The sequence below is a fragment of the Podarcis erhardii genome (assembly GCF_964252035.2).
Source record: "Podarcis erhardii genome assembly, chromosome: 6".
NCBI classification, from domain to species: domain Eukaryota; kingdom Metazoa; phylum Chordata; class Lepidosauria; order Squamata; family Lacertidae; genus Podarcis; species Podarcis erhardii.
In genome coordinates this window covers 48,753,430-48,777,583 of record NC_138510.1, presented here as the reverse complement: position 1 = coordinate 48,777,583, position 24,154 = coordinate 48,753,430, and the positions used below count along the sequence as shown (strand labels likewise).

Below are 24,154 nucleotides of genomic sequence, written 5' to 3'. Positions count from 1 at the left end.
CACAAACACATTTTTTTCCGGTGCACAGCCCCACCCCCCAGCACAGCTTTTAGGCTCTGTGATCTCATGCACAGATGGGAAGATGCACATCCCAGTTTTGGGACCCAACATTTTGGAGGATATGTTTTTGGCTCGGCAGGCCAGTTCCTTATCGGGATCTAGCCTTGCAGGCTGAATTTGGCAAGTGGTTGGGGTTGCCTATCTGTCATTCACCTGACACCACAATGACATCAGGTTCCACCACACACACCCAATCCAGAAGGCTTCAGCTCAACCACACATCAGTGGATGGACAGTAGAGCTAAGCAAGACCTGCTTTCCCTTGCTAATGAACAGTCAAGGCTCCCAATTGTGCACTGGCAGCCACGTTTCTATCTGCCCCACACCTGAAGCTACATATGGTGTGGTTTGGGGTAAACGGCTTGTGGGTCAACTCTGAACCCCTGGCGAGCCAAGTTTAGCACACAGGCCAGATGTCCTTCCACCCCGGCATATGCCATCATCTAGCCTATGATGGCCTTCTGCATTCTACACAGGAATAACAGTCCAGTCTCTCTAAAATTAATGGATGCAAAGCTAACATCAGACACTGCAAAAAAAAACCTAGTGGGGGAAGTTTTCAATGTCCCAGGACACTCTGCAATTGACCTTAGTGTGTCTATATTTGAACAAAGGAACTTGAGAGGGAGACTGCAATGTGAAACTGCTGGATTACAATTAATCAAGAAGTTCAATGTTAGCAGTCATGGCCTGAATCAGGACAATGGATATTTATCACACTATTGACTTGCCAGTGGTAGGGTGTCTGTGCTAGCATCAAGTGGTTTGTCAATGGCCACTGTTAATCATGTAATGATCACTGTCTCGGTACTTTTTGTATTTCATTGCCTTCTGACTTTACTGTTTGCATTCTCAACCACCTTACCCACAACCATGCATGTCAATTCAGAGTAATACATCCTGCATCTGATGAAGTCCCCATGAAAGTGTATGCCTTAATAAATCTGTTAGTCTTTAAGGTAACACAAGATTCTTTATGGATTGTGAGGCGGGGAGTTTAGGAAAGCAAAGACCTTTTGGTTCTTTCAGACTCACACACAGTACAGCTGTATATATGACATGCGGATCCTGGGACCCTAAACTTTTATCCTCTGCATGCATTCACACACAGAGGCAGGTCATAGGCACCAAGCAGCTGGCAGCTCTTCCTGCATGTATGTGTGCTGCTGTAAACAGACCTGCGTGTGACAAGCAACATGCGGGATTTGCACATGGAATACCTGGTGAAGGAATCTGCCATGTGTGAAGTCACCCTGACCCTGAGCTGTGTGTTGCTAGGTTGCCAATGATTTCCCGAAGCAAGTAAGCCTAGCCTAACAAAGGCATTCCTTTGTGATTAGGTGTGCGGCTCCCTCACACAAAGGAGCGCCCAAGTAGGCTGGCTCAACCGTGATTCATCCTGGCACCCTTCCCCCTCCTCAACCCTCCATTCATTCCTTTTGGCTGCATGTGGCTCTGTGAGTAAACAGAGCCAGGGACGAGAGCAAGGGGCTAAGTGTGGAGGCTGAGCATACAAAAGCAGTTCTTCAACCGCACAGGCTCTATAGACCCATCAGGAAGATGCCCGTGTGGAATTTCAAATAGCTGCTGTTGTCAGATGATGGGCGGCTGCACATAATTACAAGGACTCCATCAACGCCTCCCAAAACACAAATTCAAGACTCACAAGTTGTAGCGCAGGGGTGGGCAGACTTTGGACTTGCAGGGTCTACTTTGTTCCCTCCCCCCTAGAACCTGAGTTCCACCAACCAAAACAAGGCTGGTGGAACACAGAACTAAGGAACAGGACACCTCTGAGCACATGCTCAACTCAGAAATTTATTTTCAGTCCTAGCAGAGCTAAGCTCAGTCCTGCGTTCCTTTAACTGAAGGACTACAACCTGACATACTGATTCTCTGCAGACAGAGCTTCCTTTCCTTCTAGCTTCCTGCCAACCTTCCTGGTGGAGCAAAAGTAATGCGGTTGCTGGTATTGTGCTATATAGCTTCATGTCTTCAGGTCAGGAATGGAGAGCGATGGAAAAATGGAATAGGGGAATTAAAAGGTCTTGATAAACAAGCCTGATCCCAATTGTAGGTGCCACACAGCTCCATCCTCTTTCTGCTGCCAAATTGCTAAAGGGAAATTGTGTCATCTTCCCTCATATTTTAGGAACTCTAGTGCTTCCTGGAAAAGGGTCTGAAAGGGGCAACTAAAATGATGGAGCAGCTCCCCTAGGAGGAAAGGCAGCAAGAAATGGATGTTTTCCTGGGCATTTGGGCATTAGATGTTGTTACTCAATGTTTTTATGTATTTTTATTGCTGTATTTTAGTCTTGTTCTTGAAATTGCTCTGGGACTTTTTGTTGTAGGAAGTGATTCACACATTCAACGAAGCTTACCGAACCTTTATTTATTTATTTATTTATTGCCATTTTTTTTCCTTTTTCCTGTACACCATTTTTCAGGCAGACCTCACAAAGCAGTTTACGTAAGATTATTACAGCAAAAGGCATAATCGTGGGGGGGGGGGGTTACGTTATTACAGTACAGAAAAGACAACTTGTTTGCTTAGAAAAAGCTGCCACAGTTTCTTCTCACTTCATCCAGGGCAAGATGGCGGCACCTCAGATGCTCCTGTGGCAGCAGCTGTGAGGAAAGAGGGGCCACTGTGGGAGCAGGCCCAACCCAGCAAGCATCTTCTCATGTGCTTACCTCCATCTTGCCAATCATCTTTATTTGAACATAACTGAATTCGGTGCAAGTCAAGAAACTAGGTGGGGAATAAGAAAACAAGAATAGCTTGCTGGATCAGACCAATGGCCCACCTAGTCCAGCACCCTGTTCTCACAGTGACAAGACTAGATGCCTGTAGGGAATCCGCAAGCAGGATTCCATCACAAGCCCTCTCCCCTCCTGTGGTTTCCAGCCTCTGGTATTCGGAAGCATTTCTGCAGCCATCTGTGTGAGGCAGAGCATGGCCACTGTGGCTAGAAGCCATTGACAGCCCTGTCGTCCATGAATTTGCCCAATTCTCTTTTGAAGCTGTCAAAGTTGGGAACATCACTACCTCCTAGGAGAGCAAGTTTCATACATTAACTGTGTGACGAAGCACTTTCTCTTATCTGTCCTGAATCTTCTGAGATTCAGTTTCATAGGTGTGATGGTTCTAGGGGTTGCTCGTGCGTAAATCGGCGCCACACCTGGCTGGGTTGCCTGAGTGAACCTTTTCTGTCCGGACAGCCACTCGCCCGTGGCTGTCTCAATCGCTGGCAGAATCCGTCAGTGGGCATTTCTTGAACTTCTTCCAGCAAAGAAGCTCTTGGACGCCTAGTCTCTGCCTACTCTCCCTGCGCGGAAGCCTTCTGCGCAAGGAGGGTGTGGGCAGCGGAGGACCCGTGCTCTCCCTGCTGGTCCCCAGCGAGGAGTCATGGGACCGCCTCGCTGATTCCCCCATCTGCCCCCCTTCTCCACTGGTGCTACGCTGATATCCTTCCCCAGAAGATAGGCTGCTTCTCCCCATCCCGGGACGCTCCCCGGAATCCCTCTGGAGCCCTCCCTCTCCCTCTGGCTCCAATGGCAGTTCCCTGACAATAGGTTTTCCATGAGTTCTAATGTTATGAGAGAAGGAGAAAAACTTCTCTATCCACATTCTCTATGCCATGAATAATTTTATAAAATTCTACTACACCGCCGCTTTTCTCTGAAATGATAGGGCCATTGGCCACTGCTCCTTATCAGGGTCGCAAAATTGGCTTCTCATCTGAGCACGGCAGGCCTTCCCCTCCCTGGTGACCATACTCTGTGTTGCTTTTGTGGGCTGATTTCATTATAGGCTGTCAGCACTTGGCAGCTCCCCCCGCATCCCCGTCCCCCATCACAGTAGTGTGACAAGTATGCAGAGCAAATCGGGGAGCTCCAACTAACCCTTGTCCAGGGACAAAGAGGCCTTGGCTGGCTGGCTCTTTTGTGCTTGGCTAACAATAGGGATGGAGCTGCAGGGATTATGGACTGGGCAAAGCCGTGAAAAAGGAGGGAACGCTCTGTGTTACCATCAGCATAACCCAAGTGCATAATGCCCTTTGCCAAGAAACATCCTATCTATGGAAAAAAGAATGGGAAATGAGGCTTACCAATGATAAAACCTTTGCTGGGCTTCCCCCTGGAGGAGGTTCCTTTCCGGGTGTTGTTAGCAGAGAGATGTTGATGATAGGAGAGGAAAACACTGGGCAGTGACTGCTGTGTCCCTTGTTTCCAGCCTGAACTAGAGGTCTGGAAAAGTTCTAAAGTGAGCTGGAAAGTGAGTGGTGGGATCCCCACAACCCTTGGCAGCAAATAAATAGATGTGTGGCAGCTCCCCAGGTCAGCACATTATCACAAAGCTAGACAAATCCTGGGGAAAGTAGCTACCTTTTTACAGAGGCCAGACCTGTCATTCACTGTCATGATGAGGCTGGCTGTGCAAACAGTTCCACAACTCTGGGCAATATAACCATCTTCGTCTGGATAGGTAGGAGCCTAAGGCAAGAGGCCATGCATCCCTGGCATGTATGCCCTACGTAATGTAACATCAAGAAATTTAACATCAGGAAATGACTCTTGTATGTATGAGATGTCCCTGAGGAACAGGTGCTCCTCTCTTCCATTCTTTCATCCCAGTCGCTTTGATACACTTTCACAGTGAGGCAGGCACACACATGTTAACATGCATAGGTAAAGGTAAAGGGACCCCTGGCCATTAGGTCCAGTCATGGCCAACTCTGGGGTTGCGGCGCTCATCTCGCTTCATTGGCTGAGGGAGCCGGTGTACAGCTTCCATGTCATGTGGCCAGCAGGACTAAGCCGCTTCTGGCGAACCAGAGCAGAGCACGGAAACGCTGTTTACCTTCCCACCGGAGCGGTACCTATTTATCTACTTGCACTTTGACGTGCTTTCGAACTGCTAGGTTGGCAGGAGCAGGGACCGAGCAACAGGAGCTCACCACATCGCGGGGATTCAAACCGCCGACCTTCTGATTGACAGGTCCTAGGCTCTGTGGTTTAACCCACCGCTCCAAACATGCATGCCCTCCCTCAAATAATACTGGGAAACAACTCTTCTCCCTGCTCTTCCATTCAAGGGCACATGCTTCCCAGGAAGAAGGGATGCCACGGCAATCTGCCAGGTTCAGCTCTTGACACAGATACAGTTGTTTTGCTGGTGCAGACAATTATCTCCTCCTGGCTTTTGTTAGATTGTCAAATTTACATTCCGTCGGAGGGCGGGGAATGGCAACTAGGTGTGCAAATCCTTGTACAAGTTGGGTGGCGGATGCGGAGGGGAAGCAGGGGCTGCATTGCATGCAGGACCATACCTCTCAGTGTGGGGGCATCTGCTAGCATGATGCACAGTCTAAATAGAATAAGCACTCTGATGTACAGTTGTGCACACATTGCCATCCGCAACTGCACATGCCCAACTACAGAATCGTCTGCTGTATGGTCTACACAACAACCTTCCTGGTGTTAAAAGTTTAAAAGACTTTTTAAAAATTCCAGCCAAATTTAAACGCATTTAAAAAACTTTTAATGCAAGCTGCTGGAGTTTTGTACTGCTGTCTTCACCATATTTTCACTGCCGCTGTTTTACTAATATAATTGATTTGTACTCTGGTGCACTTTGTTTCGTGCCGTACGCCACTTTGATAATCTTAGCAGAAAAGCAGCACAGAAATATGAAACTAAACAAAAGTGAAAAAAGAGCTAGGCAATATAAAATCGAAATTGTGATACAGCCAGCCATAGTTCACATCAGTTTGTTGCAAGTGTTTCCACTGCAGGAGCAGAGGGACAGGAACCCCATGTGATCAGCAGTTATTTGGAAAAACAAGATCAAAGAAACCCTACGGACTTTTCATGGAAAAGCATAATGGAAAACTCTACAGAAGTAAAGTGACAGGTTTTGCACACCTTGTGCCCAGAGGTATTCCGGATTATTATTGCTAGCTTCATGTTTGAATTGGAACTTCAACCTGTTTCTTTTTAAAACTGCTCTCTGCATGAACAATGGAAAGAAACTTTTAATTTGAATCTCCATTGTTAAAGATGGTGGGAGGAATTCAACATGGAGCTAGAGCAATTGTTCTGTCACAGCACAAGCATATCCACTTGCCAGACAGAACAATCCACTCCTCTCCTTCCCCTGCACACTGTTATTGAGTTCTCCTGACCCCGACCAATGTCAGAGCTCCAACGGTGGTAAAGGCAAAAAGGGGGCAGACTGCAGGCATGTCAGGGTGGGATTAAGGGTAGGTAGAGGTCTCTGTTCTCTGCCCTATGGTATTCTGTAGGGTGCAGTGCCACAGGCAGAATTATCCCAGGTGATCTAAGTGGTCCTACAGCTCTATACAGGGCCACGTGGTTTTTCAAGGAAGCTGGTCCTGGGTTGTTCAGGTCTTTATATGTTAAACATGATCTGGAACAAACGTAGCTGATCAGCAGCTAGAGCAGTGCCTTCTGCACAGGTATAATATGATGCAGCATTCTAGATCAGGCTTCCTCAACCTCAGCCCTCCAGATGTTTTTGGCCTACAACACCCATGATCCCTAGCTAGCAGGACCAGTGGTCAGGGATGGTGGGAATTGTAGTCTCAAAACATCTGGAGGGCCGAGGTTGAGGAAGCCTGATCTAGATCATTCCCAAGAAAAGCTCCACACAGAGCACATCGCAGTAGTCCAATTGTGAGCTAACCAATTCATGAATCTCAGTGGCCAGGAAAAGGATGCCGTTGGTGTACCAACCTCTGCTGACAACAGCTGTTCCTCACCACAGAGGTTACCTGAGCCTCAAGTGACAAAGATGGATCTAGGAATGGCCCCCATGTATGTGTCTGTTCCTTCAGAAGGAGTGCACTCCTCTCAAGAACCAATGAATTCCCCAACTCCTGGAACTGAGAACCACTCACCCACAGTCTCTATCTTACTCTTGTCCAGACCACCAATGCATCCAGGCACTGGTTCAAAAAAGTCACGGGCTCTCCTGCTTCAGAAGCAAGAAGGAAGTATAGCTAGATGTCAACAGCATCCTGATGACACTATGCCTCAAATCACCTAATGCTGCTCCCAGTGACTTCCTATGGAATAGGTTTGGTTCTCCATTCAATGTAAGTAAGTTATTTGTTGTGTAATTATTTTGTAATCACTGGAATTATTTTTGCTATAATATTGTACAATACAGCTTCTTCATCTTCTTTTTCCTCCCATTCTAATAAACAATTAGCACTAATTGCATATTAGCATGGGAGGGGGGAAAGAAAAGAAGAAGGAGCAGCATCATACCATGTCTCACAGAAGCCACAAATAATTTGGCTGTAGGAGGAGGTGATAATAACAATCAGGCGGAGGATATTCCATCTTTGTCTCTCGCAAAATGGAAAGATATTTTTCTTCCTGAGATTAAACCTCTGGAGCAAAGTACTAAGCAGAAATTAGAAGTTTCTGATTAAAAAAATAAATCAAAAGATCATGCGACCAATACTGAATCTAAAATAGATGCAACCAGTGCTTTTTTGTTCCTAAAAAAAATGTTTAGGGGTGCTCTCATTTTCCTACTCATATTGAAATACTGCCTCTCAATGAAGACAATCTTAGATCCACAAAATGTTTAGGGGTATGCGTCCCCCTGTGTCCCCCCCAGAAAAAAAACACTGGATGCAACAGAACAAGGCTGGCATCCAATGTTGCAAAGAATCAGAATAGTGGGGAAGGTGTATGTTTAGGACAAAAAATTAAAGTTAAGAGTAAACCATTATTAAAATTTCTGAGCAAGGTGAAGAGTTGGAGAATAAGCACTGCAAGGATGAGTCCTTTGTTGATTTTAATTACAGTGGTACCTTAGGTTACAGACGCTTCAGGTTACAGACTCCGCTAACCCAGAAATAGTATCTCGGGTTAAGAACTTTGCTTCAGGATGAGAACAGAAATCACACAGCGGCAGCGGGAGGCTCCATTAGCTAAAGTGGTACCTCAGGTTAAGAACAGTTTCAGGTTAAGAACGGACCTCCGGAACGAATTAAGTTCTTAAGCCGAGGTACCACTGGACTTATTGGGTGGAATTTAATGTCACACCCCATAAACAAATGTGAGACACTTTCATATTGTTGCTCACAAGCTTTGGATTTGCATTCTGTCTACACTCTGGAGCTAGCTTATCTGAAAGCACATTCCAAGGTCAGTTTCAGTGAGGTCAACACATAGTCTGAACACAAGCAGTGTACCTCTTCAAATAAATAATAATAATAATAATAATAATAATAATAATAATAATAATAGCAGCCTTGGTTACTATCCTTCCCTGCTTACGCAACAGAAGTCACATAAGCAATGGCTACCTCACCCAAATCCTTGGGTTTTCAAAAAGATAGGAGGTGGAAGTATATAGGTGGGTAAGATATCTATCATCTATCTATCTATCTATCTATCTATCTATCTATCTATCTATCATCTATCTCTTTGCCTCCCTTGCTTCTGGCTCTACCCACGTCACCTCCTGAGACGCTGAAGAGAAGCAAGAGCATAGAGGTGAACAAGGAGGCCTCTCTTCAGCCCCTTCAGCCTCTGTCCAAGAGATGCCTTCATAAGGGCTCTGACTGCAACTTTAAGGAAGAGCTGGATAGCTCAGTTGGTTAGCATGTTGTTGCTGACCACGCCAAGGTTGCAGGTTCGGGACAGCTGCATATCCCTGCATTGCAGGGGGTTGGACTAGGGTTCATGATGGCTTGCCTGATTACATGGTTCTTTACCTTAACCCAAAGCTGGGATAGTTCAGTTGGTAAAGCATGAGACTCAGGACTGTGAGTTTGTGTCCAACACTGGGCAAAAGATTACTGAGCACTGCAGAGGGTTGGACTAGATGACCAACTCATGGTCACTTCCAGCTTTACAATTCTATGAAAGCCTGTCCTCCCCATGATCTGGGATACATATAGCAAAGGGACAGATGGAGAATTATTGAAAAAATCTCCTTTTCCATCCTTGTTCATGGCATGCAAAAGAGAACTCTTGCCTGCTTGTTTCTTCTAGATTTGGAAGCATCAATTATTCTTTTTAAAGAAAAATCCAGCTTGTGCGATTTAATTTTTCTTCATTCAGTAATACCCACATACCACACTGCTGTACAGTAAAAAGGATGGAGGGAAAAACCTTCTGTGTTATTATTTTCAGCTTAGAGGAGTCAGAACATCTGGTTCATAATCAAATGGGGAAGTTTTTTTTTCTGAGGGAGAAGCCTGGGGCCAGAGGAGACTCTGCTGTCTCCATAGAGAGCAGGTTAATTGTTCCATGCTGGCAGCACTGAGAATACTGGTATTTTTAGTTGTCAGATGAGAGAAGGAGTGGGAATGTTTTTCTCATTGAGACCTAGCAACTTGAAATTTGAACCTGACTGGAATTGCCTTCACCGGGCAACACTGAAACATACAACCTGTTTCACCACAGGCTGTTTATTCAAAGAACTGTTTGGCAGAATTCAGACTTGGTGATGGATGGCCTCCCTTGTCAGATTTTGTCTGACTTGTCGCCAGAAAACAGACTCTTGAGATTACTTTCCAGCTTCAGCAGATAAATATTAATTAAAGGAGCTTCAGCAGAGAAATATGAATTACAGGTAGGGTGGGAGCCTTTTAAATTATCAATTTCCCAGAAAATGAAAAGAAAAGGAAAATTGTTTGCATGCACACCCAAGAGGAAGGAATCCTCTTTCTACAATGATTAGGAGCTCTGAAGATACCTGGCAGTGGCAGTGGGTCTTCTTACTCTTAGGCTGTGCACACACACTCCCCTTTACTCTGAATCTAGTGCACTCCCACCACTGGTTTGTGAAGCAGTATTCCAGACCTATCCTGTAGTTTCTTGAGAAATGCTGCTGTTTGATGCATTTTGCCCTAAACCACCTATACTCTGGAGCTGGAGGAGGAGAGGGCAGAGGGTGAAGAAGGAGCCCTTTCCCCATCCTTTGGGCCCCCTGGGAAACTCAACAACAAACCTATTGTGCCTGGAGATGGGTATGGAGGTTGTGGCTGGGTGGGACGCAGTTGTGGGCAGCCTGAGGAAATGTCATCCATTTTGGAGCTGCCCCTGATGGGCGTGCCTGGGGTGGGGGGCTGGGTTGATGTCCAGGGGCTCTTCCCATTGTGGGACTCTTGTGGGTGACCTGGAAGTTTGCTTGGACCCTGGGCGAGAACCCGGAGGCGGAGAAGGAAGGGTACATCAGACGGGAAATGAATTGTTATTGATATTTATATATTAGTAACTTTGTATTAATGTAACCCTTTTATATGTAACTCTGCATTTTTGAAATATTTTGTTTAAGTTGTCTGTTTCTGGTTTTTTTTTTTATACTGATTAGAGGTATTTCTTATATTCTAAGTGGTATAGAAATTAAATAATCAATAATCAATCCAACAACCAGCTCCAATCCCATTTGAAAACATAAGCCATATGAAGACATCCATGCCTCCTCTTCCCACTGGCGTGGACAGACAGCTGCAGACTTGGGGACACATCCAGCCATATTGCTATGTACAATGATGTCAAAATGAGATTTCAAATGCAGCGCGGTTGTGAACAAGCTTGCAGTGTTTTAAGCTGCTAATGTACACACAGAGCGAGCATCGACACTTTCACTTTATCTGTATTTTGATCATACTGTGTACTGATTTGTTCCCCAGGTCTGCGAGCTTTTTTCTTTGTTCTGTGATATTCCTTGCAAAAATCTAATCTTACCCACTGAACTGAAGCTCAGTTAAGCAAAATCTCTCTTCAGATTTTCTGTGCATCTGATAAGAGCTGATTCAGGGGGTAGGACAGGATTTTTGCAAGGCGCAGCCACAGAACAACAATAAAAGCTCTCAGACCCGGAGGAATTAATTGGTACATGGTTCAATCAAAATACAGGTCAAGTAAAAGTGTAGATGAGCCCCCAGTCTTCTTCCCTGGGATTTTCCTGAATACATTTATTTTAGTTTTGCTTTTTTAAAGAAGAAGAAAAAGAAAACTTGCATAGAATAGTGGCAAACAGGGACGCAAATCAGGAAATCCCATTTGAATCTTGCCTCTGCCACGATCTCACTCAGTAGGTGATGTGAGTCAAGTTATTCCCTGTGTAGTTATGCCTACACTGTATGACATGTGTGGGTTTCTAAATGTCAAAATAATATATATATATTTTAAAATGGTAGCAATAAATGCAGCAGAGGTGTCCCAATGCCTCCTAATCCAGAGTGCTACAAAGAGCAAAATGATGTTTGGGGGCATGGCAGCTTCTGCCCTGGACTCGCTCCAACCCCCCCCCCCCCGGCCCGGCCCCAAAGCCAAGAGCTACTTACGTGAGGGTGATGGTGAAATGGAATCGCTGTCGCAGTCCCTTGAAGGTGAGGAAGGAGTGGGCCGGGAAGCTGCGGGTGCTCATCTGGCAGTAGGGCTTCTCATAGTCTCCTGACAGGCAGTCACACTTGAACCCGCCCACCAGGAGATTGACACAGGTGCCGCCGTTCTTGCAGACCCCCGGGGTGCAGCGACCCAGGCGGGAGTTCACCTCGCAGTTCTCCCCTGCGGCAGAAGCAGAGAGCAGCCATCAGTAGCTTCAATACAAATATACAGGAGCTTCACCACGCAGGCCCCAACCTTCTCATGGTCAGGAAAGGAAACAGTTCAAAGCAGCTCCAGGCCAACCAACATTGAGGGATGCAGTGCAGGGCCCTCTGGAAGGATGTGCGTTGACGCTCGCAGGCTGCTTACGGGCAGACCCTTGCTAGGTAACTCATAAAAAACTGCTGAAGTGCAAAGTGCTTTAAAACCTTATCTTTATTCATCATCACCAGAGCCCCGTGGGATGGATCATTAATATTCCCATTTCACATACTGGGAACTAAGAGACTAAGAGGATAAGTTCCCAAAGGCCAATCAATGCATTTCATGGCTCAGCAGGGATTTGAAGCCGGCCAGTCTCCAGAGGGCCAGTCCACCAAATGCTCCACCAACTTGCAAGATGAGCAGCAGAGGCAGCAGGCAGAGCTGCACAAAGGGGGCAGCAGAAGCATCCAGACAGCAATAAGGAGCAGCAGGGAAGAGACTCAGCGAGAGCATAACCAGGAAGAGTTTAACCAGGAAGAGTTTAACGGTGTCATCCTACGCAGCACTGAAAGCAGTGGGACTGACTTCTAAGTAAGAATGCTTAGGGTTGCCCTCTAGAGCTGCACTCTTAACCGGACTTGCTATGAAGCAAATCCCACTGAACTTGCTGGGGCTCATTTCTCAGTCAAGATGCTCAGGATTATGCTCTGCATCTGAGCGCATCTCTGGGAAATACATTATCCTTCCTCACCAGCCACTGTTTGCTCCAGAACAGGACTGGCCAAAATATTGATATATCACCCAAAACCGTTTTGAAGTCCATATCATGAGTTCGGTTTCACAGTTTTTGACCTGGCAATATATCGCGAATCATGATGTGGGTGTGTGTGAACTATGCAAAAATCACAATTAAGAAAACTGTGAAGACGTCCAATGCTTCTATCGATTCCTGCAGCCCCTGTTAACTCTGCCAGTTCTGCTCTTCCCTGCCTCCTGCAGGGACAGCGAATCACAAGAGCAAAAATCACAATGCAGGAAAACCATGAAGCCAGCCAATGCCTCTACATGGCTCCATCCTTATTTCAGACATTGTGATATATCATACATTGCAATGTTTAGCTGGTGATATATCACAATGTTGTAAACCAGATATCGCCCAGTCCTATTCCAGAAGGAAACGGTCATGGGTTTCCTGATGTCATGTTTGCTAAATGGGAGGGATCCCAAATTTGGGGGGTTCATAGTTAATAAAGCTTTGGGAGGGAGGAAAAGTTTCCCCAAAGACAAACTCTGCAAGAGGCAGCATTTTTTACATAAAGCTGAGGAGAAAGAGAAAACCAAGAGTAGGGATTTGCTAGAAAGTAACTGTGAAATAGGACACATATCACTGAATCACGGTATGTATGATTTTGAAACCTTCAATACGATAAGCTTCTGGTATCACTGGGGTTGTCTAATACAGGCAACTGGGTGTTTAACCGTTCCTTTGGAGATAGGGAAAGAAATATGGTAAGTTGAGGGGTTTGTCCCTATAAGGGGCAATTGCCAAGAACCAGATCAAACCTTTCAACTGCTGGCAATAAAAAATAATCTGAGATGCAACAGCTTTGGTGTTGCAACAAAGATGCTCATGGGCTGATGGGAGATGACAGCCAAACGCTCAGCTGGTGCCTCTAGCTACCATCCCAAACATACCGAACAGTCCATTGTATATAGCCAGGCACTACGTTACAGCCGCATCTGCTCCAATTCTACAGACAGAGACTCTCACCTAAGAGATCTACAGCAAACCTTTTTAGAACTAAAATACCCAGCAGATGAAGTTAGACAACAGATCAACAGAGCCAGACTGATACCCAGAGAGAACTTGCTGCAGGACAGACCCAAAAAAGAAAATAACAGAACACCTCTAGTCATCACATACAGCTCCCAAGTTAAAACAGTACAACGCATCATCAGAGATCTACAACCTCTCCTGGACAATGACAGTTCTCTTTCTCAAGCTCTGGGAGGAAGACCTTTCATTGCCTACAGACAGCCACCCAGTCTTAAACAACTCCTAACCCACAATAATACTACAACCAGACCTAACACGGACACTGGCACCAGAGCCTGCAATAAACCCAGATGCCAACTTTGCTGCCACATACACCCGGACACCACCATTACTGGCCCCAACAACATCACACATACCATCTCGGGACTATTTAATTGCTCATCGTCTAACATTGTGTATGCCATAAAATGCCAACAGTGTCCTTCAGCTCTCTATATTGGACAAACAGGCCAGACCTTACGCCAAAGAATAAACGGACATAAATCCGACATCAGGAACCACAAGACAGAAAAACCAGTAGGAGAACACTTCAATCTCCCAGGACATTCTATACAAGATCTCAAAGTAGCTGTTCTATTACAAAGGAATTTCAGAAATAGACTGGAAAGAGAAGCTGCTGAATTGCAACTTATCACCAAACTTAAAACTATGGAGAGACCTGGTTTGAACAAAGACATTGGATTCTTATCTCATTATACATGACAAAGCCATTTTTCACCTTCTCACCCCTTGCTTTTTCCTGTTAGACCTATTGCAGTCGTTAAGAGTCGTCAACAGGCTCATCGCAGCTATCTGCCAATCACCCATTCCCACCACCCTTCTGAGTAATACCCCTCCCCACCTTCTCACTATATAGAAAGGTCCGGTGACTTCTGTTTCAGTGTATCTGAAGAAGTGTGCATGCACACGAAAGCTCATACCTAGAACTAACTCAGTTGGTCTTTAAGGTGCTACTGGAAGGAATTTTTTTATTTTGTTTTGACCATGGCAGACCAACACGGCTACCTATCTGTAACTGGAGCTCAGCTGGTGTATTCTTTCTTTTTAATTAATTCACCTGTCAAAGCTTTTAATACAGCAATTATGCAGGGAGGCCCCCCAAAAGCTCAAGGCCATGGTCCTGTCCTCAGATCTGTGGTTCAAATCAGCAAAACAATAGGTATTGGCCTCAGGATGAAGCCATCACAAAATGTGGATGTGTACATCATTCATAGCCCTATTGAGGCATCTATCTTCCTGGTTAAAGCAGCACACAATGGGAAAGTTTGAGAGAAGCGTGCTAGCTCTGCCCCCCACTGCCCTTCACAAGTTGGGGGTGGGGCAACGCACAGGAACACGAAACAAATGGAGCAGGCTCCCCACTGCAGGTGCTTCCCACCTGAACTCAAGGAGGGAGACAGGGCAATGCTAGCACCCCCATCTCCTTCTCCCACTTTCTCTGTGTTGTTAGTGAAGTTGGTTACTCTAATGACAAATGTTAACATGAAATCGTGGAATTGTATCATCCAGTCAAACCCCCAGCAATGCAGGAATATGCAGCTGTCCCATATGGGGATCAAACTTGCAACCTTGGCATTATCATCACCATTCTCTAACCTACAGAGCTATCCAATGCTGACATATTTATTTTGCTATTTTGTTTTACTGTTGCATTGATGTCCCAACTTTTCTCCAAGTTAGCAAAATGGCTCTTCCCACACTCCAATTTTAACACAACAGCCCTGTGAGGTAGGTCAAGCTGAGAGATACTTGGCTGGCCCAAGGTCACCCAAAGAAGAAGAAGAAGAAGAAGAGTTTGGATTTGATATCCCGCTTTATCACTGCCTGAAGGAGTCTCAAAGTGGCTAACATTCTCCTTTCCCTTCCTCCCCCACAACAAACACTCTGTGAGGTGAGTGAGGCTGAGAGACTTCAAAGAAGTGTGACTGGCCCAAGGTCACCCAGCAGCTGCATGTGGAGGAGCGGAGACGCGAACCCGGTTCACCAGATTACGTAACTACCGCTCTTAATCACTACACCACACTGGCTCTCTACACCCAAAGAGCTTCACAGCTGAGGGGGATTTGAACTCTGGTCTCCCAGGAAATAATTCAACACTCAAACCACAACACTATATTCTTTTGCATTATTTAACTCTTCTCTATAGCCAGAATGGCTAAAATCATACAAGGGCTTGTGAGCCCAAGGGCTGAAGTTCTTTAGGACAGTATCAAAGATCTTAAGAACTAGCTCAGTCAGTAGAGCTTGGAACTCTTAATCTCAGGGTTGTGGGTTCGAGTGCCCTGTTGGGCAAAAGATTCCTGCATTGCAGGGAGTTGGACTAGATGACCCTCACATTCCCTTCCAACTCTACAACTCTATGATTCTTGAAGTTAACAGTTTTGATATCAGTTTATACTTTATCCCAGAGGCTAACCTGAGTTTGGTTGTGGCTGGAACTTATCACTAAAGCAAAATGAAAAATTAGCATACAAATTAGAAGCTCGTCTTAACACCAGAGCATAATCTCAGGTACTGTTTCTGGACAGAAATATATAGTCCCTGCCTTTTGACAAAGTGTTCTGTGTGCAAACACACATATATTCACATGCATACATATTATAGGAAGTATTTTTAAATGTTTTATTTTCTTCACCTCCTTTCTTGGGAGCCATTCTTAAGAATGAAAGGGGTTATAAAAATAATTTTATAAACGAAACTGTTCTTTTCTGACCTCACTTTGTCCACAAATTCAGGTTTGGGGCTGAATTTTAAGAGTGTAAACCTTGGACAGCAAGCTGAGTTAGCACCGCTCAGTCTAATTTCCCAGAGTTCTGGAAAATCCCGCCTGCTTTGGTGAAAAAGTTGACTAGTCAAAAGGTTTGCAAATGTAGCAGGCTCTGATTGAAAAGAACAAAGATGCCCCACAAGCACGCATGCAGCCTGCTTTGATAATCATGGAAACTGCTTAACAGTGGGATCACATCTTCAAAGACACAATGCTCACTTCCAAATCATGTGTTATTGGAAAGAAAACCCTCTTCCCCTGTGTTGCTGGCAATAAGGAGGACTGATATATTAGGCAGCTTCTTATTTTAATGTGGTTTACACTCATTTCCAGGTTCCCAGGGCAAGGGGTGGTTTGGAGATACTGCAGGAGACCATGGGGTTAAAAAGCAAGGCCTGGCAGCAGAAGAGGGCAAAAGCTGAAATTAGAAGGGGACAGACTTTCATGGTATAGTGCCAAGCAAGCCAAACTTATAATTTGCAAACCACAAATCTTAAAAAGGTTTTTCCCAAGAGTGTGTGGAAGAGGAGGAGGAATCAGAAGATTCTACACATAGATAGCAGGCATTCATACCTTTGTATTCATTGATTTGCCACTGCCACATAAGCCATAACAGTAACCACAATTCAGATTAGTCTGTATAGATTAAGCCACTTTGCATATCTTTGTTTAATTTGCATAGTTCATTCTGCTTCTACAAGCGGAGGTGGGGGAACAGGCAGCTGAGCCTGGCACCAAAGCCTCACAACATGTAGAGGAAATCGGAATTTGAGCCCCCTCCTCCAGCTTCTGGGATTTCATTAGGCATTGCCCACACACTGTCAAGCCTAGCTATGTAGCCATAAGGACTGAAACCCTCCCCCCCCCCACTTTTTCTTCTAAGTAAGGTTAAGTTCCCCCCCACCAACCCAAATGCTGAATAGTGTGGCATCGCAAAATAGACTCAGCTCCACCACTTCCTAAATGATAACTTAATTATCATTTCCTATCATCCGCACCCATTGTTCTTTGTCACATCCACAGCTAGTCTAGAGAGCATTTGTTCTCCCACTCTTCCTTCTTGGATCCTTTTTTTTACAATATCTGAAAATTCTAACATGCTTTCTGCTAATCATTTGTTTCTCCTGAGGGTACACCCTTCCCTTCAGCCGTCTCTTTAAGTATGATTTGCCTGTTAAGACTCTCTGTAATCTTCAAAGCTTTCTTTTAAATCCCTTCCAGTTTGTCAACATCTCCCTTTCCCTCTCTTTAACTGCTGTGTTCAGACCAGAGAAGACAACTCCAACAAGTGAGGGAGGAATGACGAGAAGATGGGTTCTTCTGAATGGAGGTTGCCCACTGACTCCCATCGAGAAGGACATGTTTGCACAGGTCTTAAAGTCCTGTGTTTTAGTCTGAGCCTATGCATATAAACCTGGCTTTAAGTTCCACTCAGCTGAATGGGGACTTGGGATATATTCCCAAATCAGTGTGCCTAGGATTACATGCTTTAATACGGGTTTGCAATTTAGGCAAGATTCCCAAGAGGCATTGTAATACTGCAGTGGTAAGGGAATCCCCATGCCAACACCCCACCTTTTGTCACTAGGCTTCTGTCACACTCCAAAATCCTCTATCAGATGTCATCGGACCAACCTGGGACCATCGTTTGTTTTTTTAATTTATATGTCCAAATTTCCCCTCTATTTGTGATCAGATCCAAAGAAGGACAGAGCTCTTGCATCTTTAACTGATGCATAGAAGAGAGGATTTTGAGTGTTGCAGCTTCTCTCATTGCTATATTGCAAGCTGTAGCAAACAACTACCGGTATTCCTTTTCCTTAATGCCTGTTAAAGTGAAATGAGCTCTCTCCCCATTGGCCTCTGATCTCTCCTTATCAACTTTCTCTTTTAAAAAGAAAACTTGCATACACACACACAAAAACCCCCAGTGATGATGCTACTGGTGCAACCCACCTTACATCAGGGTGCAACCCACTGTAGGTAATAGCCAATGCCCTTAAGAGAATATATGAGTAAATCAGCGTGATCTGTGGACTACAATGAACTGCTTCAATCTTATCTTGGCTTATTAAGTCAAAGCATGCATGAGCCTTTTGCTTGTTTGTGAAGCCTCTTCACCTCACCCTTCATGTGCATTACAATTAATACAGGAAGCCTCTAATTAATCATAGTTTCCCATTTTGTTCAAAGTGGAGAACTAGGGTTAGAGTATCAAGCTGTTATATTAAAATAACTTTACTTCGTGGTATAATATCCAGATTTGCTGTGAAGCTGGTAAACCACAGTATCCCTGTTTGGATGAAATAGGAAACTGCGGTTAATTAAAGACTTCCAGGTTTAATCTGCCCTCCTGCCAAAGGGAGGAGCAAAGAAGCTGCTTGCATAAGCAAGGATCTTGTGCACATCTGAGCTTAATAAACTGAGATAAGATCATCCAAACATTGCTGAGGGTGAGTGCAGTGCTATCTACAGTTAGTGATGAATTACCAATTTGGGAGTGGTCACAGGAACCCAGCTTCATTATGCACACACTATGGAGCAGAGCTTTCAAAATTCATTGCATTGTTTCAGACATTGGCAAGTTCCATGCCTTTGTTGAAGAAGCTACACACCTCACCTGGGTTGGGCAAAGAGAGCAAATGTTCCACCCAAACACTGGGAGACCTGCAAATGTATCTTCTATGGCTGCAGTACGTGAAGAGATGCACAGCATGTACATAATGAATAATTTTGGCTGAGATCTAGAAAATGCAGTATCATCACTTGGTCCTGATGAAATCACTGGAACATACTCATGCGTACATGCGCTCAGGACTCCAGATAAAAGTTATGAAATCTCCTTGAAGCGCAAAATGATCAGGAAGCACCTGAAGTGGAAGCAAGCCTTAAAGGGAGTTTCTAGGAGCTCTTCTGAAGGTTTTTGGTTATGTGATGCAACAGACCGACAGACTGCAGACGCAGCATCTTGTTGTTGGTCTGCAAAACCCCAGGCTGGCTTGCGGGGATAATTTAATAGAAACTTGGAGATCCTGCTGTTCCATCCCAAAGGCGCATTGTTAAGCTGCATGGGCATTTTGCAAGAAAGGAAGGGGTCAAGTTGCTGCCTAGGAAAAAGAAAAGGAGTTGCTACAAAAATCTACACTAAGCGGAGCAACAGCTTGCGGTCATGTTAAAGGAGAGGGATCAGCAACTGGAGGCCTCCTGGCCAAATCCAGTCCTACAAGGTATATTAACTGGCCCCCTTGTTGCTACCTGAGATGCAAAGAAAGTGTGTGGAGGACAGGGTTTACAACATTACTTGTAGATCTGCTCTCCACCCTCCCTCCTGAATGCTGTTTTTGCAAGTAATAAACATGACTTTTTATCAAAAGAAGCATTTGCTGCAAAAGGAGCTAAGCTGGGAAAGTTCCCCCCAGTAGTGCGTGGCTAAAGGCAGCAGTGCTACAAACCTCTCCAATGCCAGGCATCAAAGACTTGTGCATAGGGACTCAGGAGTCATGGTGACTACCAGAGAGGACAACCTCTGACATTACCTTGTCCGTGGTGGATAGTTACCCCTGAAGTGAGGCTGAAAAGGCCCATCCAAGTTGCTCACACCTCTTCCTGCCGCTTACCTGCAGCAATAATTTAGAAGCCCCCTTTCTTTGAAGCACTAGTTAAAAGATTTCTCATGCAATGTACGTGCTTCTGAGATGATATTTTGTGCCCTTTTCTTCATGTTATATACAGGAAACCAAAGCATGGAAAAGAGACAGAGCATGGGCACAGAGATCCCCCTGCTATTAATACACTCCAGCCAAAGCAAGAAGCAGACGCTTGTTGGAATCATTGAAGCCACAGGACTTGAGCCAAATATACACTTTGGCAACAGAGTTAGTCTGTAGTAAGGGCCAAAGTGAAGGTGGCCATGTGCCCTGATTCAGTTTGAAGTCTTCTCTTCTCCAAAGCAATTTAAACATTTTTTAAAAAATAAAAATAAACATAATTAGAGAGAGCAAGAGCTTTTAAGATGCCCATCAAAACTCAGCACCTGGACAGCAGACTGGGGAAGGCACAAAGGTCACCAGGGCCTAATCTTCTTCACTATGATGAGATATCCTGCATTTCTATTAAATTGTAGTAAATTTTTCTATATTTGCATCTATACAAATTATATGCAGGTATGCACCCTCTTTTGTCTTTGGGATGGGATAATGCATTTCTTTTTTTGGAGATGCATACCCACCCCAGCCAAACTTCGACGAAGCACAAAATGCATGATTGCAATTCACGTACTTTGTTCTAGCCCCGGGAGAGCCTGATCAGAAGCAAAACTGCAGTACATAGGAAAGGAGTTGATCTTTTCTCTCACATACACTTAGCCTGCACCATGGCCCCACTGAAAATCATCTGGCAAAGCTGCCACTCAGCCTAGGAACGGAAGCTGCGACTGGCAACAAGCAATCTTTACTAACAGGGTGGATCACTTCAGGGACACTCACAAGCTTTTGGTGAGATGCCTTGGCAAAAAAGGCGGTACATAAATGCAATAAGCAGGTTAATAAGATTACCATTGCCCTTGGCTGCAGAACATCTGAAGGGAAGCTTTAAAATGTCTGGTGTTTCGTTGTGTTGTTTTTTTGTATACTCTGCTGGAAGCCTCCCAGAGTGGCTGGGGCAGCCCAGCCAGATGGGCAGGATACAAGTAAAATAATAATAATATTACTACAAGGTTTTGGAAACTCTGTGTTGCATCACTGCTTGTCATAGAAAGTGCTGGGACTGTCCGAGGTACAATTGGTACAGGACATTTTAACTTCACTGTACCTCCCCCAAACCCCACCCACTCCAAAAGCCTCCAGAGTAAAGGCATGACTACACTTCCTTCCCTTTCATAGGGCTCATTCTTCTGTCGCATCCCATTCTCTAATCAAAGCTTTTCCTTTCTCTGCTCTGCCCCTCCCCCTACTCCCCCAGCCCCTTCCTCACACCCTTGACAAGCATCTCCTCTCCCCCCCCCCCCATCTCCAACCCTGTAAGGGTTTTCTGAATAGAAGATTTATTCCCAGCCTCTTTCTGGTTCCCTCACCCTAGTGACCAGCTTTGGTTGCCAAGGAAACCAACCTTCTCCCACAGCGCCCCTCCCCAATCTTGAGCAGACAAAGCCCCTGTTCCCCCTCCCCCCCCCAACGCTGTCTGCCTCCCTCTCCCCCCTCCACCTGCAGAGGGAGAGTCAGCATCAATGCAAGGAGCAACCACAGCAGAAATAAAGAGCAACATCAGGGAATGGTGGTTGGGGGCATGCGGCCATCCAATGAGAATCCCAGTTCCCTCTCTGCCTGGCCAATCTATTCAGGGTCCTTCATACACATTGGGCAGAGAAACATCACCCCTACTGGGCGTTTGCATGGACAAGGGAATTTGCCTTTCCTGGAGACCCTTCAGGAACAAGAGATTCTTTTGGGAAAGAATTTAACTAGCCTCTCTATGGAGAGCCCATCTCCCTGGGCCCTTGATGTCATGCTGGCTTTTAGAGGAAAGGCTCAGTGGTGGGGAGTCTGCTGTGCATGCAGAAGGTCCCAGGCTGTCCAGGTAGGGCTGAGAGAGAACCCTGCCTGAGTCCTGAAGAGCCCCTGCCAGTCAGTGCAGACAACACTGAGTCAGACGGACCAATGGTTTATGACAAGGCAACGCTTTAATTGTTGGTGTCCAGCTTGTAATTTCTTCTAAATTCTTTGGGTACATATCTCCTCCGAATAGAACACTTTGGTTCTGTCCCACCTATGGTGGCCCTTCATGATTCTCCTCTTCCACATTTTTATCCTCACAAACTTCAGACATGGGATGACAGTGAATAGCCCAAGGTCACCCAGGGAGCTTCACAGAGGAGCACCAATTTTAACCCTGGTCTCCTGCACCCTAGTCTGTTCAATATCCCTCCACATTCTGGGAAGAAGGAAAAGAAGTAGGAAAAGGTGGGGCGGGGCAAATCTTTTTCCATAGGGCTGAAAGTTTGGGGGGGGGAGAGACCTTGTTAACTGTGTGGCTTTTAAGACTACATAAACAATTCCGGCTCCAAACCAAGCTGGAAGCTATCGCCATGTAAATTATTGGGGATTACTTCTAAGTAACGCATGGTTATTGTGACATTAATCCACGCTAGCAATTGTGATGGCAGAGACTCCTTCTAAACCAAGGTGAGACACTTTTCAGTTTAGTTAACCACTGAGCACTTACAAAACTGCAATGCTTATGCAAGGGAGATTGGAAAGAAAACCAGAACAACTTGGCCCTGACCATGTGACCTTATTAGCCGCTTTGGCCATAGGCTCCCTAACCAGGTCCAGGGACTACCAGCCACCACTGCTCAGGGACAAAAGGAAATGGGTTGAGGAGCTTTGGTTTGTAACACAGGAAGCAGGAGTGTTGCTCTGATCAGCATGGGCAATAACACTGGATTCCATTACGTTACATGCATTTTCAGTGTGGCTAATACTACAACTATTTTTGCATAATGATTCTCCACAATAAATAGAGAAACCTGCCCCAACCTGGTACCCTGCAGATGCTGCCAGCCAGCCATGTTGGCTGGGGCTGGAGGTGGGTTGTAGTCAGAAACATCTGGATGACACCAGTTTGGGGAAGACTCAAATAGAATGAGGGCAGCAGCTGGCTGCTATTAAGACCCTGGGGACCTAAAAGTGAGTTCTGGTTAACATTAGTTGCAATGGTATTCTGTGGAATATATTGCTCAGCGGGATGTTAACAGGAACTCAGTCCTCTAGTCACACCAGCTACTATCCTTTCGTGCTACTAATAACTCCTGGTTAACTTATCTGATACTTTTCATCCCATGGGGGATAGTATACAGGTGCTTATAACTTTTTGCTTATGGGGAGAAAAGCAGCCAGGGTGAGATTTCAAACAAGAGAATGGACAGAAAGGAAAGGGTCAAACAGGCCACCACCAACTACTGTTTTCAGCTTCTCTGGTTGGTTTTGGTTTTTGGAACCAAGATTGGGGGAAGTTGATGACAGCGTACCGTTCCTAGTTTTACGCAGACAACTGCTGCTATGTAGGTGTCACGAGAGCAAGAGATAAAGACGTGATCTAGAGGGCAAACTTTAATGCATCAACTCTAACTGTTGAAAAAGAAATGCAAACATTTCACCACGTGCAGGTATACAAAGCAACAACAATAATAAAAGAAAGATTTTTCCAACTCTGTTTCATAGCTGGGGGGCAAGTGGACTTGGCTGCATTCAGAACAAAAGCGTTTAAGCTGCTCATCCTTATGCCAGATGCAAAAGCTACATCTGTCCTTGAATGTGAGGGAATGATATATATATCATCTGTATTTATTTTATTTATGCTTTGTTGAATTAATGTAGTGGTATTACTAAATATGCATCTAAGATTTATTTCCATAATCGAGATTAAGGATGGAATTCAGCATCGCACTATGATTAATGTTCCGTCTGCACAAGAACCTATGCTTTCTAGACAGAATGACCCCCCTCTCCTCCCTGAATGCTGCTCTGGGGTTTCTCCTGACCCCTCCCCTCAAGCCAATTTTAGGGGTGCAAACAGGACAGGGGGCATTGTGCAAGCGGGAGTTTCTGCTGCAGTGGCTCTTTAGGTGAATCCTGCCCATATAAGTTTCTCAGCCTTGTTATTCAAAGTCAGCATTCCAAATCAGCCCCTCACCCCGCCCCAACCAGCCCATCTACCTTGCTGTTAGGGTGGGATAGTGCATTTATTTAATTGAAGGATTCCAATTCCTAGAGGTGGTTTAAATAAACAGAACAAGTTAATAATCAACAGTAAACAAAACACATGTTTCCTTGTGGCCTGGAACGTGAAGATGGAAAAAGTAATGGACAGCAGGCAAGCTTCACTTCCCCCAGTGGTGAGAACCG

At 45.2% G+C, this 24,154-nt stretch overlaps 1 protein-coding gene across 4 annotated transcripts in view; it reads right to left on the bottom strand.

The window, feature by feature from the left end:
* Positions 1 to 24,154, bottom strand: part of CELSR2 (cadherin EGF LAG seven-pass G-type receptor 2) — a 110,410-nt gene that overhangs the window by 42,928 nt on the left and 43,328 nt on the right. For all 4 annotated transcript variants that reach the window (XM_081866385.1, XM_081866387.1, XM_081866386.1 and 1 more), the window contains exon 3: positions 11,403 to 11,625. In XM_081866385.1, coding sequence (XP_081722511.1) covers positions 11,403 to 11,625 — 223 coding nt within the window. The remainder of the gene's footprint in view (positions 1 to 11,402; positions 11,626 to 24,154) is intronic.